At 34.9% G+C, this 26,495-nt stretch overlaps 1 protein-coding gene across 3 annotated transcripts in view; it reads right to left on the bottom strand.

Moving 5' to 3' along the window:
• Nucleotides 1-22,201, bottom strand: part of LOC115439939 (otoferlin) — a 30,654-nt gene extending 8,453 nt beyond the window's left edge. For 2 of the 3 annotated variants that reach the window (XM_030164022.2, XM_030164021.2), the window contains exons 1-22: nucleotides 21,835-22,200; nucleotides 20,100-20,240; nucleotides 19,633-19,777; nucleotides 17,429-17,576; nucleotides 16,206-16,353; nucleotides 15,640-15,823; nucleotides 14,973-15,148; nucleotides 14,294-14,435; nucleotides 13,887-13,913; nucleotides 13,617-13,789; nucleotides 12,667-12,891; nucleotides 12,058-12,234; nucleotides 11,786-11,938; nucleotides 11,359-11,541; nucleotides 10,154-10,267; nucleotides 5,629-5,760; nucleotides 5,229-5,378; nucleotides 3,258-3,403; nucleotides 2,693-3,042; nucleotides 2,142-2,398; nucleotides 1,393-1,437; nucleotides 1,090-1,304 (exon numbers count right to left, since the gene is read on the bottom strand). In XM_030164022.2, the coding sequence (XP_030019882.1) occupies nucleotides 1,090-1,304; nucleotides 1,393-1,437; nucleotides 2,142-2,398; nucleotides 2,693-3,042; nucleotides 3,258-3,403; nucleotides 5,229-5,378; nucleotides 5,629-5,760; nucleotides 10,154-10,267; nucleotides 11,359-11,541; nucleotides 11,786-11,938; nucleotides 12,058-12,234; nucleotides 12,667-12,891; nucleotides 13,617-13,789; nucleotides 13,887-13,913; nucleotides 14,294-14,435; nucleotides 14,973-15,148; nucleotides 15,640-15,823; nucleotides 16,206-16,353; nucleotides 17,429-17,576; nucleotides 19,633-19,777; nucleotides 20,100-20,240; nucleotides 21,835-21,921 (3,518 nt within the window). In that variant the 5' untranslated portion in view covers nucleotides 21,922-22,200. Of the gene's footprint in view, nucleotides 1-1,089; nucleotides 1,305-1,392; nucleotides 1,438-2,141; nucleotides 2,399-2,692; nucleotides 3,043-3,257; nucleotides 3,404-5,228; nucleotides 5,379-5,628; nucleotides 5,761-10,153; nucleotides 10,268-11,358; nucleotides 11,542-11,785; nucleotides 11,939-12,057; nucleotides 12,235-12,666; nucleotides 12,892-13,616; nucleotides 13,790-13,886; nucleotides 13,914-14,293; nucleotides 14,436-14,972; nucleotides 15,149-15,639; nucleotides 15,824-16,205; nucleotides 16,354-17,428; nucleotides 17,577-19,632; nucleotides 19,778-20,099; nucleotides 20,241-21,834 lie in introns of all 3 variants that reach the window. The other variant, XM_030164024.2, reaches the window with a different exon arrangement.
• Between the last annotated feature and the right edge of the window lie 4,294 nt (nucleotides 22,202-26,495).

Genomic DNA, 26,495 nt, shown 5'->3' on the forward strand with positions numbered 1-26,495 from the left:
GACATTAATAGTACAATTAGTTCAGGATCTAATTTGTGCTCCAAAAGTTAGTACCAATTGCTTATTAATAAGTCGTTGCTTATTTGAAATGTCCATGACACTAGGTATCACAGCGTCCTTATATTTACAGAAGAAATGCTAATATGCGCTTTAAGGTCGTGCAAATAACAACATAGAAAAAATAGCTTGTAGGGTATTTCATATTAGTATTTTGCTATTACACGGTGATTGAGTAAACATCGCATTTGCGCAATGTTTTTGTATGACAGTCTTCCCATTTTCTGCTCTATATAATCTTATAACTCGTAGTTTGTCGTCTTACATTAAACATTTCACATCATAACACAGAACGCTGTACAACTAAATACAGCATTTATTAGTTTGGGTTGAGGCGCAGGCAAAAAGCAATCTTGAAGCTAAACTCGATGGAGTATCAATTCTACGTAGTTTGCCACGGATTCAACTACTTGATCCAGAGGCCATTATGTGTATATAAATTTCATCACTCTAAATATAACGTCAGATAAGATTCAACACCGGAGTTAGTGATAAGACGTTCATAACATCTTATGAGTGCAATAATTATCATGTCTGTAATTTCTTTTGCACAGTATTGTTTACTTTATAAAGTTGTTCATTATACACCATATTTGCAATCATTACAAATAAATTCTAACCCTATTTTGTATTCATAAATCTCTCCTAACCAAAGGCCACGGCGTCCAATCTCAACGGAGATCCGCAAAGTACGCAGGAGATACTTATTATAATGCACAAGTGTGCGCGCAATACACAGGTGAACTCTCCGTACCTTTAATATCATAGTCCGGTGAGATGGCAATCCAAAATGACCAGAGAGAGACTAAGAGCAGGACCAACCGCTTCCCGTGCTATCCGAGGCACTAAGGTATCACACCGCCTAGTTTCTGACTCCGAGATACGACTGAGTAATGTTTTAAGATGAAAAAACCCAATCACAATTATTTTGGTCCGACCCGGGATTTGAACCCAGGACGCAGTAGTAGTCGTACTCATACCGTGTACAATTACAACTACGCCACTAAGGCAGTCATACATTTATATAGATACCCTTTAGCCAAGTCTACGCCTTGAGGACTAACAGCAATAGTTTTGGAAGCTGGCGGCCATTTGTATATAACAATACCAGCTTTCAAATAACCACAGCGTAATTGTTCATCCTTCTCTGGAATACCCGTCTTCTTCCCGTTGTAAAGTTTTAAAGTCGAACACCAATCCTTGAATTTCGAAAATTCTGGTTGCGCTTCTAATTCTATGTTGTATATCTGGAAATGTTGAAGTCTGATAATGCAATTGTTAAGTACCTAGGTATACGAATCATAACGAGATCCTTACATTTTAATTAGTACTTACAGTTATCGCACCAGATGTACCTTCACAATCATTAACATCATAATTCTGAAAATTAGTTACATTATAATAGAGAAGTCGGTAAGAATAATTATTATCATTTTATGCAATAGATTATTTGGATATTGTATGTGGCACTTTTTGTGTATACAACATGCAATTACAAATTATACGATGCCCCTAAGTGCCTAGGAATTACAGGGCCATTTTGACATTGCGTTTTATTTAACCACTTTTTATTTATTACTCTAACAGAATTCGTTGCAACGGTAACATCACATTTTAAGTCAGAAATACATTCACGCACACGCTGTATTCGCACTAAACTATAATATTATAAAAAAAGAAACAGATAAATAAAACTGGGATTTTCGATGACAATATTCGTTATTCATGAATGTTTTGATGATGTTATTTATATTGGAGTCTTAGATGTAAAATAAAAAAGCGAAAGTTTCCAACAAGATACATATTAATAAAAAGTAATTTTAATTTTACGCGCCCTAATGCCACTACTACTACTCTAAGAGAATTCGTCGCAGCAGCAACATCATACTTTTAGTCAGAAATACACTCACTCACGCCATACTCGCATTAAACTATAAAATGATAAAAAAAATCAGAAAACTAAAACCATGATTTTTGGTGAAAATATTCGTTATTAATGGATAATTTTTGGCTCAAACTCAACGAAGATGAAGACGAGTAGATGGTTTCCTTTATTAACGTAATATCAAAATGACCCTGCATACCTTCTGCGAGCAATAGTATCTCATCCACCAATCTTTATCTTCTCCATTTTTTGCCACTGCATCTACTGGCTTTGTCTTTTCCCGATCTTTAGTGAATATTGGTAGTAACGCGCGTTCTTCTTCATCGGGCTCCTTACTGCAGAATATTCTTCTCCAATTGGATACATTTTTGAAACTATTCTTCTTGATACTGTTTAGAGACTGATTGCTGACTTTGACAGATGTTTTATTAGTTTTCAAGTAAAGTATTGGGGTTACTGAAATAACAAAGAATCGTAAAGTGTCGGTTATCATAAAAAAATATTGTGATTGATTTTAAAGGTTTATGGAGAAATTTTCGGTTATCAGAAGATTTTTTAGCAGAAAGATTTCAAATTTTTAGAGTCTAGTGGTCTCGTAAATCATTTCATTGATTAAAATGTAATCATTTAAATATTAATTGTTACGATCGTAATCAGATGAGATAACATTATTCGTCTATCGAAGCCCCGACATGCAGCATTTAGATTAAAAAAAAAACATCAAAAATAGTTCTGCATTCCAAATCATACTTGGGAAAAAATTAGAAGATGTAATAGATATGCTTCTTAAAGATGAATCCCGTTGACTCTCAGGCAACCATTTCACCAAATACTTATATGGGTTTTTGACGACATTCGTGCCCAAAAACAATGTCCTTCCAAAAGTACTGTGATCACATAGCTTGATGGTTAGCGGAGGACGGTAGGAGTCTGATAATATGGCTTCAAACTTAAGACTCGTCCTCCCATTGGGGAAGTTGACGTTAGACTTTTTATTGATGATAATGTCTGATTTGATTGTGAGCTCATCGATTTGCAGGACCACGCAGGGTTTCCGCGTGACATTCACGTCTCTCAAACCCCACCAGTAAACGTCTACCCTGTAGAAATTAAATATTGATTTTACTATTTTTTTTACAAGTGCATACCTATTTGAATGTAAATATGGCACGTTATTAATTTGGAAATGGAATCTACTCTTGCTAACACTATAAACAAAGCAGAGCGGAATCTATTCTGAGGGTAATTATCCATGTTGTATTGGCACTAAAATTGTATATTTCATATTGTGTTTTATTTAAGAGAAAAAAATCACTTATAAGTTGAGGAATGTGGAACCAAATTGTTTGGGATCGGCTCCAGATGTTCCGAATCTTGGGTTATAATATCTTTTGTTCCAGACATGTAGTACGTCTCCTCTACAGGGCCGTAAGTTGTGGATTTCATCAATGTTTCTGGCACCTTTTAAAAATGCAAGTTTTTAATAAATTGTTTGTTTCAATAACAGCGCCATCTAGTACTCTTATTTTGAATAATAATAAGTTCTGCATAAAATACACCTTGTTCATAAAGAACGTGTACGACAAATCTCTGCTATCTAGTGGCGAAATCTGAATCTTTCACTCTACCAATACATTGTCTTGAAATACACATATTAAAAGAAATGAAACATAATAATTAAATTGTTGGTAAGGTATTACATTATTTGTTTTTTTTTCTTTAAATAAAAATAAGCAAATGATATTGCATTCCATGGCTATGTGATAGTGATACAAATTAATAAACGTTATAAAAAACGTAGGTATCTACATTAATATGAGCTTTAAAAGCATTTAGAATTGCCAAAGGCAAAAGCGCAGCTAGTGCTCTCACTTTCCGCTGAGTGTAGGCCCTCCCTGGATGTGGTGGTGGATCAAGCCTAGCGTCATATCGGGCACACATTCCAGACTCTGAATTGATGCTGAGTAGAAAGGCTTGATATCATTTTGTCGAGCCGGGGATCGAACCCAAAACCTCAGCACTGAAGTTGTACCGTAATACAATTACACCACCGATGCAGTCGTGACATGATGGTGGTAAATGTGTGTTATATTAAAAAAACATATAGAAGCAAACTATAGATCGGGAGAGTTTCTTTCTTTATCCACTCTGTTGCTCCATTGTCGGTTTTGAGTTGCTACTTATATATTCCTTGCACGTTTCTTATTAGGTTGGAGGATAAAAAATAAAGAGGTGCTAAAAATATTGAACAAAAATTTATTAGATTTGAGGATATCATGGAGTATTTTAAGGTAGTTTTTATAGATGTATCATTATATTGAGTTCACTATTTATCGTTTTAAAATCAACAGCATATAATGAAAAGGATTTATTTTATAGCGACATCTAGTAACTATAGTATGAGAATCTTAGCTTATTAACAAAACGCTCCTAGTACGCTGGGTTTGTGAAAACGCTAAATTGTTTTCACTAAAGCCAATAGATGGCACTAAAACAAAACCAATATAGGTTCAGTTTTAGTAATCGGATTATTTGGTTACCTCATCTTGTCTACTGTACGACTAAATATTAAAACCTTTATTATATAGTTATGCTTAATACTACAGTGTAACAGTCTAAGGGCAACGATAGATTATTTGCACCATAATGCTTGATTTTGTACATTATTCTATATGTAATGGCTTTTAATACGAAAAAGAAGCACGTCTGCGAAAACTGCATAAAAATTGATTAAAGAATGAGCGAGTAATTCATGTTTAAAATATTATAATGTGCAGAAGTGGGCGCGATGTGGGGATATCGCTTCATCTCTTTCTTTCACACGCGTCGTAATTCCCGATGACGTCATATGTGGGTATTTCGTCTCTTTTCTGTTTCTTGTTAATTACCCCTTCCATCGAAATTCAAAGATTTATAACTTGTTGATGTCGGGAGAAAATAAAATACTAGCACCGCGATAGAATCCGAAAATTAGTTTAATTTCAATGTCTAACATTCGCGTAAACATAAGAAATCATTATTGTTGATTTTTCACCGGATTTAATAATTTCTTCTGTATTATAATTTATATTATGTAAATATTTGATAATTGTTAAAAACAAAAATCAGTCCGGTACCCTATTCAGGGAATCCAACCTTACTCTTTACGTTAGTTTCTCTAATGCTATTAGACTAACTTTACGTTCGATTATTATAATATTTACGACGGTTAGGGAACTTATTCTTAGAGAAATATACGCTTTATTTACTTTTAATGCAATAGGTACTCAGCGGTCGCAGCTATTACCTGCAATAACTGTGCCGAAATTAGAAGTTGTCCCGTGCATTCAGATCCTCTGTGTATATCAAGCCATTGCAATTTTGGCGCATGTTCATAATCATGTCTATCATCCACAACGGGCTGGATGTCGCAACGTCCTATAAAATCCACGTTACCCTACAAAATTAAAAATATATGTAATAACTTCACGACACCTTACTTTTGGGTGCATTTTAATTCGAATACGAATACTTGTACAGACTTATAATAAAAAATATAAATTGTCGAAAAATAAACTAAAAACCCACAAAAGCACGAGTCGAAACATCCATAAATTTTATAAACGGTTATGAAAAATCGATTGCCATCGTCATCAATAATGTATAAATGCTAGTAAACGTTGGTCATGATTTAAAAAGTTGTTTACCGAATCATCAGTATCATAAACCTCAACAGTAGCTACGGTGGGATTGCTGGCCATCCTCTCTGGACTCGTGAACATCATTCGGTAAATCTTTAACAATTGATTCCATACTGGAGCTAGAGACTTCTGCATTAGCTGAAAAACCATAATAAATTAATTTGACTAAGGCCCAATTTTTCAATTGTCTATTAAATCTTATACGTTAATATGTGTAAGATTTTAGACTATAAATTCTAACATCACCAAATAAAAACTACATTTGTATAAAAGTTGTCAATTTCTCTCACATTATTATTTAGTCAGGTTATATTTTAATTGATGATTTGCTGAAGATTCAAAAATCAACTCTAAAAACTGTCTTAAATGTAATGTAATAGTATTTATTTTACAGCAGTTATACTATTCCGTTACTCCAGAAAACTGAGAGGCGGGTCGTGAAACAGATGGCCTCAATATAAAAACCGGGAACTCACTAGTTAATTAATCTGTGTTAAAATGATATTCTCCCGCGTTAACTGAAAAGTACGTTTTTCTTTTTTTGTAGAATACATCATCAACATCATCATCATCAGCCGCAGGATATCCAATGCTGAACATGGGCCTCCCCTAAAGAATTCCAGATCGCCCTATTGGAAGCGGACCGCATCCAGCGAACTCCTGCGACTTTTATGAAGTCATCTCTTCACCTCGTGAGTGGACATCCGTCGTCGCGCTTGCCAGTTAGTGGCCTCCACTCCAGAACGTTCTTGCCCCATTGGGCATTAGTTCTGCGATCTATGTGCCCTGCCCACTGCCACTTTAGCATGCTAATCCGATAGGCTATGTTTGTGACTTTCGTTCTTCTACGGATCTCCTCATTTCTAATGTAGAATACGATCTATTTTATTTATGAGAGATCAAGATTTAATTCCCGTGTGACAGACTCTCCAGAGATGCTGCGACGTAAATCTCTTATATAAAAATAGAAAGCCATTCTAAAATAAATTTATATTTACAAATAAATTATTTATACTTTCAGTTTAAAACGATAATTTAATATTTCAACACCTCATAGAATATTTTGCAACTTATACCGTAGTACCAATTAGTAATATACATTTACGCAAAACATTCTCGGGGTTAAACGCCAAATTAATAGGCAAGTAAAATACAATTTCACTTTAATTATCTGTTTAATTTTGCATTAAATACGCAACTATAAAACCAAATCCCTTTGAAAATAAATCGGAATTATAAGTGGCATGACATTTCAACAAATATGGTTTGTTTCGCAATTAAAATAATAAAAACACACTTTCCTAATGACGAAGCTTCTAGCAGTGAACAACAACGAGGCAGGCCAGATGTTTTCAGAATACGAATAAAGGAAAGCCTCGTGCAATTCCCTTTGACAAAATCAAAGTTGTTCTACTGTGAGCTGTTTAATTTGCGATCTTTGTCGTACATTCCTCGAAATTACTTTTTGACGTCGAAAACAGACAAATACTTGTTTTGGGCCTGTTATTAAAAGCATGTTTGAAGTATTCGACAGCTAATCGTATATAAATAGACAGAAAATTTGATTTTATAGCGTATATAGTGCTCCTAACTAAACTGACGTTTATGACAGAAATTATGTGAGTAAAAAAACTACAACGTTTTTTTATTGCTTTGAATGACGAGACGAGCTTACCGTTCGCCTGATGGTAAGCGATACGACCGCCCATAAACAGCAGAAACACCATGCAACACATTGAATTACAAAGTATTGTTTGGTATTCCACTACGTTTGCCATCCTGAGACACGAGATGTTAAGTCTTATTATGTCCAGCAGTTACACTGGCTACACTGGGCGATGGGTGACATTTTTCAAAAGGTAACCCGATGCAAAATACTTGGCCTTAGGTAACACGTTGCGGCCAATTTAACACAAAAAAAAACCAAGGACGGAAGTAAATAAACCTAAAAGGGAAGCCGGTAGGAATCGGGTTCTATGGACGCCTCGCCACTGCTGGCTACAATGTCCTTCAAATCGGAATACAACAGTGACTACACACTATTGCTTGGCGGCAGAAATAGACATTGCGGTGGTATCTACCCATGCGGAGTCTCACATATGAGAGACCTACTATTAGTACCGTGGTGTCTTATGTTGTGTATTATAATTGTCGTAACTAATTTGTTTTCGAACTCTATATAAAACTGAACTATCACAATTAGCGCGAAAGTTTATTGAGTATTCAATTAGCGTGGAAAAACACTCAAGGTATTGCATTACTATGAATCTTCAAACAGTCAAGTAATTTTGCGAGGTGCACTAACAAGTGATGCCGATTTTCATTTAAAATGGAATAAGAATAATAATAGAACTCTTTATTGCGCAACCAATAAAATATAGAAGATAACAAATAAAATATATGGTTACATAATGGGCGGTTTCATAGTTAAAACAGCAGTTTAAATACTAACCAAGAACTTACAACCAGCTAAACATTTCTTTTTCTAACCTCGAATGTGTCGAACTTCTATTATTTATATTCTTTTATAGCCTATTTTTCTAGGCGCGGCACAGTAATCTCACTGCACCTAATGAAGTAGGGCCCAAATAGAATGCCGACTAACCAGAGATCATCATTACTATTTGCCAATCGACATAATTATGTCGATCTGTTCGAACCGAATGTACACAGACTGATCTCGGGGCGTGACAAAGTTACTTGGGTAACATTTTAGGTTTTATCATAACAGTGAACACACCAAAATATATCCAGCCAGCAGCAATCCTTGGGCACATTATAAAAGAACTTATGTGCAAATACATCTTTTTAAAAAAGTCTTCTTAAGCCATAGACAGGGCCATTGTTTTATTAGGTATTTTTTTAAATTACGTTTTGGTTTTCGGAAAAACAATATGTTTGCTTCTATCAAACTATTTACCAGTTTTTAAAAACACAAGCGTGGCAAATGGAGCAGTAAAAGACCTGAAACGTGCACTTGTAATGTCATACATACGTACATAAATTCCTAATCACTATTCTGGTCTAATAATATAAACTAAATTTAGTGACAATGGAAGGTTGCCAGGGCCGTAGCTAGGGGGGCATTGTGGGGCAATGCCCTACCTTGAAATATGAACGCCCTACCTTAATAATCAACTAAATTATATATATCTCAATCAAAATATATGAAGCAGTGGGTTTTTTATTTCACAATTTGGAGATTGGTCCCATAGTAAGAATTATTCGTATTGATAGATGGAATAACCCCCTTTCGATATTTAAGGGAATTTAGTTACAATCTGTATATTACCCTCACAATTACGTAATATTAAACTGACTCATGTTCACAAGTCAAGAAAGCCAAAAATCGATTTACCAAATCAGATCTGTTGACATTGTTACTTCCGCTCTAGGTGTAACCACAGCTGCCCTACCTTAAATTCAAGTTTTCCTATTTAAGCACCAGCTACACGATAATATAGCCACTACTAGTACAATAATTTAGAGTAAACCATTATTTGTTACATTGTTCTTTGTACTTTGAGACAAATAAAAAATAAATTACTACCGTTTAACGCTAAAACAAGTTTATAAGTAAGACTGATTTTGTTTAGTATGTACATATAAAATAGACTTGATTTTGTCTGTGTATTATCTGCTTACGCAAAAATGAGAAGTGATGTAAAGTAAAATAAATGGCATTTTGTTTGTAGTTTACTTTAAAAGTTCGTGTGCATATCACGCCAAATGTACTAACTGAGTTTAAAATGTAACAGAAAAACATTAAACTGTTTGTTCCATCAATATCAAATAGATTTTTTAAATAATGCATGAAAAAATATATTCAGCGGTTTTATTTTTGCATCCACGTTTTTATTTTCATGTATTAATCATCCGTAATACATATTATATCAAAGTATACAATTTCATACTACTCAATTAATGAACCAACAAGAACAATTTGGGAAATATTCTAATTCCATTTTTTTTTATTTGAATCGTCATAGTTATTCATATTGACCCTTATGCTATTTATTAATGTAATCCTGTTATGATGTGGTAAAACAAAAGATATCGTATTGCACAACAATAAGAGGCCTATTATCAAATGTCTCCTTTGAGTAAAAACTCAAGTAAACATTAATATTGAACTATTTAACAAACGGATCGAACGTTGCAATTAGAACCGTTAATTAAATTGATAAATGATTTGAGTTCGGCGAAATGATATTAAACTATAATAATATATCCATTTTCTGAATTCTGTGACACCTTGAATTACCAGCGATTGACTTGGCTTAAATTTTTGTTTGTACTGGGACGGCAGAATGACCAACTATAGCTTATAGTTAGAGGAGTACAGGTCAGATAGAATCGAATGAAAAGATTATTGACACAATTATGCAATTTTGAAAACAGCTAACTGGCTCATCTCGAAATACGACATACGCGAGCCACTTTGATGGATTCTAGGTCTTTTGTGAGAAGATCGCTATCTGGATACCATAGTCACCACAACCTTAACCAATTCAAATGACGGTATACTAACTTTGGTTTCTTTAACAGCATTCATAACACTAATTCTGACAAAAGTGTGGGTAAACATGTTATCGACGCAGCTCGACAACTTCGCTTGGTACACAAACAGACGGCACTCCAGCATCTGCAAATCATTATGACCCACATAAAGGCCACTACTGAATACGGTCTTACCTAAGCATTTCTAGACGTTAACAGAACATCTTATACGTTTTGTATAAGCATCACGCCTTAAACTCGAAGTGGTAGGCAGAGGTGCACCCAATGCAACAACTATTGGCTTGTGTCTTCCGTTTCATGACATAATAAAGGGCGAGCTATGGCCATATATAGCACAAATTCCTGACTCGGCTAATATTGAGAAGCGAATATAGCTCAACAAAGCCCGACCCGGGATTCGAACCCGAGACTTCAGAGCAGTGTCGTACCGCGCACGTAATACAACTATAGCCTGGAGTCAGGAATTTGTGTCTTATTAGAGATTAAAATTTAGGACCTGCACCTCCTACTTGTTTTCTTCGTCTAACATTAATATTTAATAAGTGCACTTGTAACTTTCGTATCGTTAAAAATGCCTCAGCTACTTCCAACATAAAAGAAAACTTAACACAAGAAGAAGGCGACAACTTAAACAACTTTTAATGAATATGGGGATTTACACTTTAAATCTTCGACGACATCGTTAAAAATATCACCGTGTTGAATGAATAAACAAATTCAGTATATTCACTGAGATTTACAACGGTACGCAAACTTTAAAGAGCTGCATTACATCAGTTGCCATACGCTTTCGATAAAGTCTTAGACCTTTGGTATTTTTAAAAGTTATAATTAGAGGAAATCTCGATAGATTTTAGAAATTGTCTTTGCCGTTGCAAAACTTGAGATAAATTTCTTAGTAGACAATAGACAGATAAAATAGGTACACGACCGATATGTACACATTTTTCTTTATTTAAACTTTGTACTAATTTGGTAGGCAGGTGAAGATAATAGCAGAGTATATGAAATATGCTCTAATTAATTTTAGAACTCCTCATTATTTCCTACAATTTTTGTAGAGAATTTTATATAAAACTAAATTACACCCCTGCAATTATGTCATGTTTAAATTATTTCACTGTAGATTATAAAATTTTATAGACCTTTCAAATTGTTTGAGGCCCCATATATCCGTAGGACTTTCCTGTTCAGTTATAAATGGTATATACTAACCACTGTGGTCGCCTTTAGGCACATTTCATTTTCCTTAACTTTAATCTTATATCCAGTAGGAACATACGTTTCGAAAGCTGATATCTGTTTGTACAGACCCATCCAGAGTAACAGCTCGATTTTACCAGCAGAACAAAAGCAACTGGTATTGAGGCTATTACTATGTTTCGGACATTTTAACGGCTGAAAGTTGACAGTTTTTCAGTTCAGTTTAGCAAAATTTTTCCATTCTCGGGTAAATTGGGTTACAAAAATTCTAGTGTACTCGGCCTGAGGATTTCAACTGAAGACCTACTGGTTCACAGCTCACCAGAGCAGCGACAAAAGAATAGTTGGACACGTCATTCAGTTCTAATAAATACAAATAGTGAGACCAAGAGAAAAGTTGGACATGTTATTGAGTACTCATAAATACAAATAGTGTCACCTTCATATAAATAGTTTGCAGACGACCACAAAATCGACCACGTTGTTTGGGTATGTCTGAGAATATGATATCCGACGCCGGTATCTTGGTGTAAGCCACTCTGGATCCACCATTCAGCAACCATACTACAATATCGGCTGATCCATCAGATACCTATTAAGTAATAACAGTTTCGATAACTTTTATTTCTTCTGGCCTTATTTCCTTTCATCATATTACAAAAATACATAGCATAATAGACGTGTGAAGTCTATTCCTTATAATATTATTACCTTAAAAATAAAACGCTTCAGATCTTGTGCTAAAGACTTGGTTCGAGACAATAACACCTTGACTCTTTTTCTAGGACTGAGAGAGCAAATTCTTTTATATTTGAATGTATTTAAATTATCATCATTATCGGTAAATTCACATATATTTCTGCAAGTAATTTGTCGGTATACCTTTTCCTAAAATAATAAATAATTAAATTTTAAATACATAAGGAACAAAATTAAGTAAAATCTTAATATAAACCTGTGCCATGTTTTATTAAGAAAAGTTGTTGTGACAAATTGAAGATTTAGATGATGTCTTGAGCCTTATTTTATTATTGTACATATGATGTTATACAATAAAGTGATCTAAAATGTGTAGTGGTACCCACTGCTCCAGGTTTGTAGAAAGATTTTACTGTTAGACAAGCTTAGATTAAGACGAATAACTATATTCAACTATTCAGTAGCTTGAAGAACGGAATGAAGATTTTTTTTAATTCTATATCTTTTCAAGCAATGTTAAAATTTTTATAATGACAACTGTGGGTACTGTAAATTACATTTGTTCCTAAATAATATTATATTGCATAAAATAAATACAATAATAAAATTCTTACAGCTTACCATCTCTTCTTTTTGTAAAGCCATTTGTTTTTGATCTAGTTCAGTGCATGTCCTGTTTAGGTCATAACTACTAGAAGCATGTATATGGTCTTGTATTATATCTAAATATTTCACTATATTGTCCGCTGCATCATCCAAGGCTTTGTTAAGTGCGATAATAAGATCATTGGGTGTGCTGTAATCGGAATTCTTAAGCCGACGCTCTATATCTTCCAGAGCCACTTCCTGAATTATATAAAATAGGTTAAGGCACCGCGCACATGTCATTCTTTACCGAATACGGTGGTAGGTCTCTCATAGTCTCTCATGTGAGAGCCCGCCTGAGTAGGTGCCACCGTAATGTCTATTTCTACCGCCAAGCAGCAGTGTGTAGTCATAGTTTGAAGAACATTGTAGCCAGTATAACTACTGGACACAATAACCCTTCAGATTTCATATCTCAGGATGGCGAGCGCAGTTGAATACCATACAATACTTTGTAATTTAAGGAGTTGGACGGTGTTTCTACTGGGGCCTTATTCTCTACTCCGCACGTTATTTTAACAGTGCGTAACAAGCACGTAACACAACGCGTCATGTTTAGGACTATAGAAATTTGGCTTACAGAATACCATTCCACGCACATTTCTCGGAGATAACATGACACGGCCGCGTTACGCGTTTACACTATCATACAGAATAAGGGCCCTGTTTATGCGCGGTCGTAATATGAGGTATAAAGGCAAGCGCGTCTCGTCATTCAAAACAATAAAAAAAACTTAAATAAAACGATAAGTGCTGAAACTGTCGAAACTGTCTGTTGCATAGAAGATTAGTGTTTCACCAAAAAAAAATTACACTAAGTGAGTCGCATCCAAACATTGTATTAAAAGGAACAAAAGTATAAAAAAAATAGGCCACAATAATTATAATGAAATGGTTTCTTCAAATAAAATATTAAAGCCATTTACCAAATCAGTGACAATGCCGTGCACCATATTGTTTCTGAACATCCGGAACCTCAGGTCGGGGAGACGCGTCGCCTGCTGCAGCACTGGATACGAATTCGTGAAATCCAAATACCCATAAGCTGGTCGACATTTAAGCACATCGATGGAACCAGTGTAGTGTAGTTTTCGAGAACCTGCACATATGGCATTTTTTAATTTAGGGCCTTAAGTAAACATAAAAGAGTTAGTTTCTCCAGTTCAATGTAAGCATTAAGATATTGAAGTACTTACTTATTTCATGAACCATTGAAAGGAATTCTGAAAACAAAAAATAATTATAAGGAAGAGTTTTTTTAAGAAATACTAAAATACATTTATAACTCAGTAGAACTAATGTATAATGCTATTTGCACATAGTGAGCTAAAATTCGTCGACTGTATTTGATACCCAGAATAAACTAAGCCGGTGGAAGCAGGTTCCTGAAATGCCAATATTAATATTAATAATTTAAGTCTCCTTCATTTGGGAAGCGTATTCTCTGTAGAAAGCTGGAATTCCCGGTACATGAGATCTTTGTTTCACCGAAGCACGTATATCATTTCAGCTTGATTTTAAACATTTCATTACGAGTTAGAATTCTTGAACGATTAATTGATCTCAAACAAAAGAATTATAAAATATGATATTAATACTTTACCTTCATCCTCGATATCATCACTAGCTATCTGTCCTATAGTAATGGCAACGCCACACAATTTGCCAACAATAGCGCGGTCTAACATAGACACTTCTAAAATAGGACAAAATATGCAAAAGTCTTCCCAAGTCCATAAACAATCCTGTAAGAAAATAAATACTTTGCTACGTATTTTTTATTCTTATAAAAATTTAAACAAAGCAATACACTATGAAACTAAAGATGCGAAAATGTCAATATTTAATCCGAAATCACTAGTACAATATAACCCTATATTATGATGATGAATTTGGAGCTTTAATGACATAGGTATCAAAAGTTACTTTCTTTAAATTCTTCTTCTGCTAGTGTGTTTAGATTTCTCATTTTACATGTAATCACTTACACATAAGTCTTGGTGATAAATAATATTAATTAAGTAAAGATTCTTATGCTGTATCTTTCCTACGGGTAATCAGGGCACGAAGGTCGGTCCCTTTGCAAGGCTTGCTATTTGGTTCCAATACGTAGATGCCTCTTTAAGTTACATTACTCTAGTGGGGATGAGTAGACCATAAAGTACTCTCTTTGTATTTCCTTATGAAGAAAATAGAACCAAAGGCAGGGCTCGAAGGTAAAAGGACTATTGTAGAGAAGATATTATTATCTTACTTAAAAAAAAATATATTTGTACAATTACATTTTTTATCGGAGCAACTGGTTCGACGCTAGTACTCCTAATGGCTTGTTGATAGTACGGCACTTCAGTTTTAAGGGTAACGAGTAATGATCCCTTATAACAGGCACCAGGATCACCACCTTGGTTCCCGGGGCCGTACATTTGGAGGAGAGATGGGCCAAAAGTCGGAAGGAATCCTATAAACCATCCCACTGTCTTACAATCACGAGTTTTATTCCCGCAGGCGTAGGTAGAGGCCATGTTTAACACATTACATAACATCACATTGTAAGTGAATTTTCCGGAACATCTTCACTCAGGAAAACGTGTATTATTGAACAAATATCTGAATTTACAGTTGAAACTATGCTTTTATTAATTATAATTGCTTTTTATAATCACTGCCGATCGCATCAATAACTGCAAACTAAGTAATTATTATTTGTACATGCTTATCATACGAAGTTATAACCATCAATAATTAAAATAGAACTTAAATGTGCTCATGAAATAAATTTTATCAAGCAAATAATTTAGTAATTTAGAAATTTAAGAGAACCTATTGGGACAACACTCATCGATTGGTTCGCTAATTATTTATTCATCCATTATTCCAAAACCGCATCTATACAACCTTAATCAGTTTCCAAAGGCGTTCTTATTTTCATTTCCAAACAAAGGCACTCACCATTCTCCCCATCGTGAGATATTTCCTCGAGGCTGAGTCGCGTGCTTCCGAGAACTCTGCTCATGCCATCTCCAGAACACACGTCGATATTAATGAGATGAGTCATGTTTGGAAACATCTCAACCATAGATATCTGCTCGTTGTACATTGGATTACATGTGCGTGGCTGTACTGCTGTTTTGGCCTAAGAAGTGATTGATAAATTTCATTTATTGGCCGTATTTTGCTAAGAAATTTTAGACAAAGAAATCTGGTCACTGACATTTTTGGTTATCTATAGTTATTTCTCAGACTATTCTAACGAACCCATCTCGGTGTTTATGCATACTTCACAGATTTGTATATGAACAATATTCCGCACCTAGAACGAGCCTCCTCTATTGCTGGAGTTCGTATTTAAATATTAATTCATAAAATATTCATTTTATCAATTTTTTCCATCATCATTCGAAATTCTTTTGATCAGTCATGGGTCTAATACAACTACTTTGAAAGGGCCGTCGTTTATATCAAGAGCAATTTGATCATTAATTAATAAATAAAATCTATGATGCCAGAGAAATTACCATAAGTCCACAGAAAGTGACCCTTGCGAATGTGCTGGGCAGTTTGCCGTGTTTCTCGCCCGCACCACGCGGCATCCCAAACGCTCCGTGTATTGTAATCATGTAATTGGCGCGCTGTTGTTCAGACCCCGAAGGTAACAGGAGGTTTCTGAGAAATTCATTATTATCACTTTTATCCTAGCTGACCTGACAGACGTTAATATTGAATTACCAACCGATCCATCTGTGTTAAACGATATTTGCAGCGCGCATTCTGTCAATTGCTTACAGTTATTTCGAACAAGTGACAGTTATGTAAAATTAATATTGTCGTTAAGTTTTCTTTAATTTTCTGATGTTTCGCTCAACTCCCTTATTTTTTTCTTTCATAAGAACCTTCTCCTGACAAGAATTAACACAACAAAAAAAGAATTAGCGAAATTGTTCCATCCGTTCCCGGGTGATGCAATGACCAAAGGAAATAGGGATTCTTTTATATATTATACTAGCTGACCCGACAGACGTTGTCCTCTCTTTACTATGTATTCGAGCGCGCATTCTGTCTATCGCTGACAGTTATTTCAAACCACTGACAGTTATGTAAAATTAATATTGTCCTTAAGTTTTCTTTACTTTTCTAAGTGTCCGCGCAAGTTTTTGAATTTTTTCTTTCATAAGAACCTTCTCCTGACAATAACAAACACAAAAAAATAGTGAAATCGGTCTAGCCGTTCACGCGTGATAGCGTGACCAAGGGAAGTAGGGATTGATTTATATATATATATATATATATAGATTAGTATATATGGTTAAGTAAGTATATACATTTAAGTATTAGGTAATATATAAGTTTTGGCTAAAAAATGGAACGAGGGACTTGCAAAAATAAATCCAAGCCTTTCACTGCTAAAATGTTTATTTTGCAGAGAAAAAAAGAAAACTTACTTCGCTGCAATTTAATAAATTTCAACACTCCAAGTTGTGCCCTAAAATTTCAATTGCTTTTAAAATACTGTAACTTGGGAAGAAACCCCATCCGGAAACTGTATTAAAACTTTCACAATATGATTATAAACTAAATCAAGATAAAATTGCGCCATAACTTGTGTAATAGTTACGATTATTTGTAAGATTTTATGCACTATATTTTTTTTTAAACTTTGATTTCAATAATACAGCTTCATAACTGTGGTATTTCATAACTATTATTTTTATGAATGTACCCCTTGGTTTAAAATACTAACTCTTCCATATTGTCTTCGTTCATAACTGGCATCATGCGAACATCTCCACGGAATACTATGGAAATATCAACCTTCAGAAACCCGACCACTCCCGCCGCAGGGTCTCGGGGTACGCTCAACTGCGCCCATTTGTGGAACACTTGGTGATCTTAAAAGTAACATCATAAAGCTAAGTTAAGCCTAGCAAGTTCTTGCAGCAATATATGAGTCTTATAGCAAGTCTTGAAAACTTCAAAATTCGCAGGAGTTAGCTAGCCGTAATAGGGGACCGGCCTATGCTTGATTTTGTGCATTATTCTGTATGTAATGGCTTTTAATACGAAAAAGAAGCACGTCTGCGAAAACAGCATAAAAATTGGTTAAAAAATGAGCGAGTAATTCATATTTAAAATATTGTAACGTGCAGAAGTGGGCACGATGTGGGGATATCGCTTCATCTCTTTCTTTCGCACGCGTCGTAATTCCCGATGACGTCACATATGGATATTTTGTCTCTTCTGTTTCTTGTTAACTACCCTTTCCACCGAAATTTAAAGACTTATAACTTGTTGATTTTTTACCGGATTTTAATAATTCCTTTTGTGTTATAATTTATATAACGTAAATATTTGATAATAGTAAAGAACAAAAATGAGTCCGGTACCCTATTGTTTACGCAGTAAAAAATCTTGCTTCTGCAATTTTTCATGGTAATCTAAACCTAGCTTTTTTCAATGCAGATTTCTCAATCTCTATCTTTATTTACGGCCCGATCTCCGAATATACCGATCAAAGTAAAGTTGGACTATAATTAATAATAAACATAATATTTTTTTATTTTGTCAATAAGCCAGTTATTAAAAACAACAAATAACATATTTGCGAGGAATAGCCAAATAGGCATGGCGGTGGGATACTAGAAATACATAGGACTTACTTATTTACATACGAACTATCAATTCACTGCGTAGCAGTTAGGTTTCTTTATTAATGTTGGTCGATCATACCTCGATAATATCGTTACTGTAATGTGCAAGCACTTTTAACAGTTTAGTAGATGGAGTTATCCATGAGTATAATTAAATTAGATATTTACGATCTCAATAATAGGTTTTGTATTCGTTTGTCGTGCATCATAAGCATTTTTCTTTCCTTTCTCGGGCGTTAAATATCACTTAAAGTGGATAAAACATTGCACAACTATAATGGGTGTGGACAATGTTTGGGAATGAGACGGTTACTTAATTAATAAAATAGGTATGTGGATCCATATTTTAATGCGCCTTACAGAAAACGCATAGCAATCATCAAAACACGTAGTAATTGCTATAAAAATATGAAACCTCATAACAATGCCCAAAACAGATTATTGAAAATAAAATAACTGTGTCACCAAATACATTTTAATTTATTAAAATAATTTCCCTCCGGGTCCACACAGTATAACTAATTCCAATACGATTTCAATACGCGGTGGGAAATACGACACGCGATAGTAAACATTTGTATAAAATATAAACTATTGCTATTAAAAATACATAGTACTACTGTCCTAAAATATAAGAGATTGAAACTTCTATAATCATATAATAAGATTTTGTAATAAAATATACTTATATTTACGACTCGACTATGGAAAGTTCCAAATTAATAAGTACGAAATCTAAAATAGTAAATATTCGGCAGTATAGATCTATTGTAAATTATTTATTGTAACATATCATAGTTTGTAAGATAATGATTGATGCCAAAATAATAAAAGAAAAGTTAACTACTAACTCAATTAATTGCTCGATTAAGCTAGATATTATGTTCTAGTATTATCATTCAGCTGGCAGAAAGAATAACGATTATGCATCGCTATAACTAGCCTTAAGTTCACCTCGGATTAAAAATTCTAGACCGATCCGGGGTTGTAGCTAATATGCTTTTCTACAATCGTTAACGCTAACTTTATAAATGGGAATAACATTTCCCTAGAACTCGTGGAAAACGGAAAATAGTTTTTAGAGTTTGTTCACTTGTAATCATTAAAAACAAAACATTATACAAAGAAATACCTACCCCAGTGCTACTACAGTTTTCTATAGATTTATCGATAGGATATATGATTCGTATATATTTTTTCTGTGTTCTATCAGCTTCAACGATTTTAGAAATGTATCTTCGCTACGTCCCCAGTTATAATATATTAAAACAAAGTCGAAGGTTGCTGGTGGACTCACGAGGCTGTTTCCACACAGTACCGAGGTCAATGTTGGCCTCGCCTACCATCCGCGGCGGCGCGCAGCATCGCGGCTCCATCACTGCCAACCAGATGCTCTGCTCTTGCACATTCTTGATGCTTTCGTATAACTCGAATAAGAAGTACTGTTGGATTAAGGAATTGTGGATAAAAGAAGTTGAAGTTACTCTATCTGACTCTATTACAACCTAATGAAGGTGCGATGCAATCTACAGTCCGAGCAAATTTCAGAAATTATTCGTTTTTACGACCGGCTGACAGACTGCTATTAACTTCTTCTAAACGTTGTATACTAAAGTAAGTCACGTTCGAAGAAACGTTACTTTACCTGGGAATCGAACCCAAGAAATCCCTTTCATTAGGTCATAAACTAGCGACTAAAATAATAAAAATAGGTCAAATCCAGTACGTACTCCTTTTTACATAAGATAACAAAAGTGAACAGACCTCTTTATAAAATGGTTCCAACATATGTTTTCTAACGCCAGTTCTCTGCTTTTTCTTTCCTATCACAACTATGACGTAGGAGTTTGCTGAATGAGGATTTGTCCAGGACAATTTTCGTGCTTCGAGAACGTTTACTGTGACCTAAAAATTAGGATTAAGTGACAAGTCACAAATTTAAGGTGATCATAGACTAGTCCACTTGTAGAAGAACATCGAGCATTCAACGTTTTAAAATTTCATCGAACCGCACTTTGAGCCACGCTTGATGTTTTGTTACAAATCTACGAGCGTATTCGTGTAATATAAGACCGAGCAGATCCAGGAACGTGGGCGACGAGAAGTGAGGTACACAAACAAAGAGATGCTAGATACTGAATTGCCTTGAGCATTACGTCAAACTTTCGCAGGAATGGTACTATATGGAAATACTTTTGGAAACTGAGTTTTTGCCTGTATTGTATCACTAATAAGAACGTTCCATAACATTGTATAGCAATAGTAAATGCTCTAGTCTTTACTCATTTCTAGACAAACAGCATTCCTCTTTTCTTATTTCAAGTATTTGTTTTTTATTGCTTTGCATGATGAGACGAGATTGCCGCTCGCCTGATGGTAAGCGACCTTACCGCCCATAAACAATAGAAACACCATCCAACACCTTGAATTATAAAATTTTGTTTGCTTAGCAGCAGAAATAGACATTGCGGTGATACCTACCCAGGCGGACTCTCACATTGAGAGACCTATCATCAGTAGAGATGTACATTGTACACCCATGTATGCCAAATACGTTAGGTCCTATAGCCATTTTCTGCAATATCTAAGTAAACTTATCGTTGAATACAGGGCGATCAAATATAAAAATGAAGCTCCCATTTATTATTTTTAATGGTAAACAAAATAATGCATTTAGCATTAACTATTTATACGTTAAGCGGCGAAAAAGTAAATAAGATTGTAAAACAGACCTACATAAAGTAGGACGAGCCTGTAGGCTTACTGGGCATAACTAAATGCCCATAGCATGGACTCGCTGCAAATACTGAACACAATAACCCTACCCAGCGACCTAATCCGAGTCTTCATAGTCTTCAATTCATACAAACAATACGTTGCCGACGTAATTAAAATAATAATCGGCTTGTTAATCTAATGGGACAGAAGTGATCTTTAAAAAATAATTTGTATTTCAACTGAATAATGCTCTTGATAATTATGTAAAAGTTGCTTAGAAAGAAATAAAAGCGCCTTCAAATTAGACGGGCAGATGCAGCGCGACTGTTGCGCGGCATAGGAAATTCATTGAATGATGAGAAAAGGTCGCCACGTGAAACTTAGCAACAAATTTAATTCGTTCTTAAGTCTTTACTTTTACGCCGTCTGTGTTGTGGCAATTCTAATGGATTAAACATTGTCGCGCGACTAATTTAAAGGCGCCCTAAAGATGATTCATGACACTTATAAAGCATATCATTGCACTGCGCTCGTCTGATGCTATTAGAGACCGAAACTCAAAAACAATTATTTTAATTTACCAATAAAATACCCACGTATTTTGGCAACATTAAACCAAAATCGAAACCTGGAATCAAGTCCAAACCATATTAAGCAAAGCAGGATGTCGAAACTCCAAACAAAAAGCGCTTGAAAATATTCTTTAAAATCAAAACCAGACTTGGCCGAGCAAGAACCCGACATCTGCCAATAATGGTTTATATAAATAATTCATAGTTACCTGAAAATACTGGCGAGCGGTTTCCGTGTTCGTTTCATTGGTTCCATAATGCAGTTGAACGGGTTTTTGTCTCGTAACATTTCTCATTGTATATAATGTAAAATACTGTATGTAATTTGTTGTGTAATGTCATCCATGATTGATTTTTATTATCGTTTCGTGTCTATGGGTATGTTTTATTTATGGCTGTATCCACGCGTATTTTTTTTTCATGAACTTTATTGTTTATCGTGTTATTATCATGTACCATCTGTACCACAATTTGAGGAATATATGTTAGGTTCAATACTCAAAATCTCTCAGCAAAATTCTAGCGTGTTAACAAGTCCCTACTTCGAAACTATGGATCTATAAAGAAGATTTACGTCAAAGAGAATTATAATATATATGGAAAATTTACGTGGCTAGTGCGGTTTATGATATAGAACGCCGAACGGTATTTCGCATTTTTTTATTATTTGAGTGATAAACAAGAAGGCGCATGACTATATATTATAATTCTCTTGGCGCTACTGTAATTTAGTGTTTCAGATTGTAGAGTACGTTGATTTTATCGGAGTTTGCATTTAACACTGTTAACAATACTATAAGCATCCTTTTTGTATAATTATAATAAAATTAAATTAAAGAAAAGAATTGTAGTTACACTAAACGCTACTCAGCAAAGAGAATTATAATGCTACTCAGCCATTGCGGCGTCGCGGGCCGTGGAGCGAACAGGTTGGCGGATAGCAGGGCTGATGGTAGGACAGGAAGCGGTTAACTATTGTACTGGAACATATTCCGTAGCTTCGTCCGTCTACGGAATGACTCTTTCCTATGACACCAGTACTGCAATGCTCTTTGGTGACACCTTTCATACGTCCCCATAGAATTATTTTTCCCACCAAACCCCCGCCACTCGTGCCGCCGCTCGTAGTCCAGCGGTATGTTTAATTCATTAGCTCGGGTCAATATTTCTATTTATGACTTTCTATTCTTATAGAATATTTTCTTTGTTACGACTAACTGCAGTTTTCTTTTTCAGTTACTTCAATCAGATTTGAAAAATGATTCATTAAAAATAAGTCATTTGTAAGCATTTAAAAAATCTGATTAATCTAGACGACGTAGATTAAAAAATCGTTTTTGGTTTTTTATTGAAATAAGCGTATATAATATATGATCAACGAACTGTAAATTTAAAAAAATAGTTTTATATTTTTGTTGATTTGCTGATAATAATAAACGCCGTTGATTTGCTAGTGGCACATTTCAAAAAACTTTTCTTTCGTCCGTAGACCTTTATCTTATTCTATTCTCAAAATATTATTTGCTATCTCTAGGCACCACTACATATATTGTGACGTGACATCATATAATATGTATGATTGTACACTATCTCGCTGCTTGGAATTGGTAGCCAATTAAATAAAATATAAACTCCAAATTCGGACAAGCCCTACACGCGGGTATGGGCCCACGGGGCGAGCTTTGCATACTTAAAGGTTTTCGGTTGTCATCCATAGAGCTCATTAGAATTGTGACCATATATAATAAATCGAAAGGAAATATTTTAACAAGACGATATTCTTGCGAATTTTATAACATCTCGTATGTTTTCATAACTTAAAAAACGTTTCAAAATTTATTTTAAATTATGTTAGTGTTTGTTGATCGTTGCTTCTCGGTATAAAGGCCGCTGCGTACATTTTCGTGATATGTCATATTCATTCAAGAACATTTGCAACAAACTTTTACCAAGCATTCAGGAGTTTCTTCGTCTCCCGCTCACAAACATCAAACATTTTTGCAAATTCGATAATTGAAAAGAGAGGGCATTATAAATAAAACCAATGTCGCCATATATTAATGTCAATATATTAAATCCATTTCATGTATAAATATTTTATATGTCTACGATTCTACATGTGGTAAGTATTTATCTATACTACAATCGTAATTTACTTTCGGCCTCTATACTCCCGCGTGGGGTCGACCCAACATCGTCATGCTGAAAGGATTTGGTTCTTACGATCGGCTATTTGACTGTAAAACCCTCTAAAGGATTCAGTCCAGGACAAGTAGTTACAGTAACGCAAAATTTTGCACGCGTCAGGAATCGAACCTAGTTGATACACGTTACTACTAAACCAGAGGTGATAATATTTCCGTACTTACTAATATAATCTATAGCTTACAACATACGCAATTCGGCAACTTATATTCCCAAATAGTCGATGTTAAGCGCAAATAATTGCGTAAAATACTCAAATGTATATTACAATTGACGAAAACTATATCTTATTATACGGACTTTAATGATTATTTTCAACTGCCAAGTTGTGAGTGAAATGTTATGTTCGGCCATCAAGTTGGTATGCACAATCCAGGAGTATTTCGAAAGAGATTCTTTACAGATGCTGTTAATTATTTCAGATCTCAACCAATTGTACCCAATCATTTTAAAATTCAAATTAACGTCTGTCTTTCGTACTTGACATTGGCAGAATAATCGTTAAAACTATACGCCCAATTACAGCAAATTGGAATTGGATTGGAACAACTATGTATGTATATGAATTATAGGGCGCATGTTTTCTAACCCCCTTATTCATAGACGTTTTTTATCTAAGGACGGAGTAATGCTGTGATAACAAGTCAGTTTCTAAGTTCCCAACGGCACTGAGAAACAGACATAGGCCCGTTGTGATTGGCTAATATTGACATACAACAATATTATTAGCCAATCACAACGGCCCTAGTCTACGCACTGCGAAGGCTGCCATGCTGTCAGCACTGAGAAACAGACTTGTTATCACAGCAATTCTCGGTCCTTAGATAAAAAAGACTATTAATAAGGGGATTGACTATATACTTTCACCATCCAATCTACTTAATGACTACGAAGATTATTATATATAGGATAAAAAAAGGTTACCACTATTATTTCCGACGCAAATGAAATTCTATACCAAGTAGACGCGAAACTAGACCAATATAATATTCGCCGCGTTTTAGTGGTTATGGCATCCCTAACTTAAACCGGATAAGTCGAATACTATACATTCAGATTAAACTTAAACCAATCGATACACGATTGACTTAGTCAGGACTAAACCGGTCCTGAAATGTGTAATCGGATATTATAATGGATAGGAATAAACACGTTTATATAGAATACTGGCTTCAAATTAAAATGTATGTAGTCTGTTTATTAAAGATATATAACAATAGTTCTTCATGTACAGGAAACCTAAAATACACCGTCCCCATAATAAAGGTTATAATAATAAAATATAAAATTTTACTAACTCAATTAAAATCAAGTTCAAGATGAATAAATAATAAATGTTTTCGAAGGGTTTGGGGACATATTGTGTTTTCTGTACATTCTACAACTACTAATACCGCACACGACGTTTCAACGAGCTGACGACGCATTCAAACGGCAAGAGACGTTGAATGATGCATCAAGAAACATAAACTTTTCAGATCGGAAAAAAATGTCGTGTACGTACGTACATATACGTAACATTAACGAATACTTAAACTAACCGTTACATACTAGATACTAACTTTTGACTAGTATCACTTTATATACAAAATCATGGATTATGGAATGTTTTTAATGTAAACAGATACAGACGTCTACGTAGATAACGTGCAATGTAACGTTAAAAATAACGTAAACTTGTATTTTTGGAAAATGTATTGAAAGGATAAGTGACAAAGATAGATAATATATGCCGTAAATAATATGCCAAAGGAAATAGGATGATTTGACCAAAAATATGAGTCTATTTATTACATACCATCATAATAATCTAAGTACTCAAGCGGTATACAAAATGTACATCGAAACATTAATCATGTAGAAGTTCAATACGTATTTGAGATATTTCTGTGAATTTCTGTTCTAATAAAATATATCCAAGTTTTCTGAATTAATGTTGAGCAGTCGTATGGACGAAAAGCGTCGATAGACTAGTTGGGTGTGGAAAAGTCTGACGAGACGAATGTCCGCAGGTTCAAATCCCAAGGGCACACACCTCTGACTTTTCTAAAATTATATGTGCATTCTTTGTGAACTATTGCTTGCTTTAACGGTAAAGGAAAACATCGTGAGAAAACCTGCATACCTGATAAGTTCTCTATAAGAATTTTGAAGGTGTGTGAAGTCTACCAATCCGAACTAGACCGGCGTGGTGGACTAAGGCCTAATCCCTCTCAGTAGTAGAGGAGGCCCGTGCAATGGGACATTATATAAAACAGGGCTGATATTATTTTTATAAAAGTATATAATATATTATATACTCGCATGGACCGCAACTGGACTGCCTCGGTGGCGTAGTTGTATTGCACGTCCGGTACAATAGCGCTCTGAGGTCCTGGGTTCGAATCCCGGGTCGGGCAAAGTGATATTTGGGTTTTTCTGCTCAGTATCAGCCCGGAGTCTGGAATTTGTGCCCGATATGGCGATAGGCTCGCCCCCTATAACATCATGGGACGGAACATACTTGGCGAAAAGTGGGTGCCCTAGTTGCGCCTCTGCATACCCCTTCGGGGATAAAATGCGTGAAGTTATGTATGTATGTATGGACCGCAACGGGCCACAAATATAAACAGATTTGTACGTGGTGTTTAGAGGTGGAAAACGTGTGCTGTGTGTCCTGTGCTGA

This window comes from Manduca sexta, chromosome 27 (genome assembly GCF_014839805.1).
Source record: "Manduca sexta isolate Smith_Timp_Sample1 chromosome 27, JHU_Msex_v1.0, whole genome shotgun sequence".
Lineage (NCBI taxonomy): Eukaryota > Metazoa > Arthropoda > Insecta > Lepidoptera > Sphingidae > Manduca > Manduca sexta.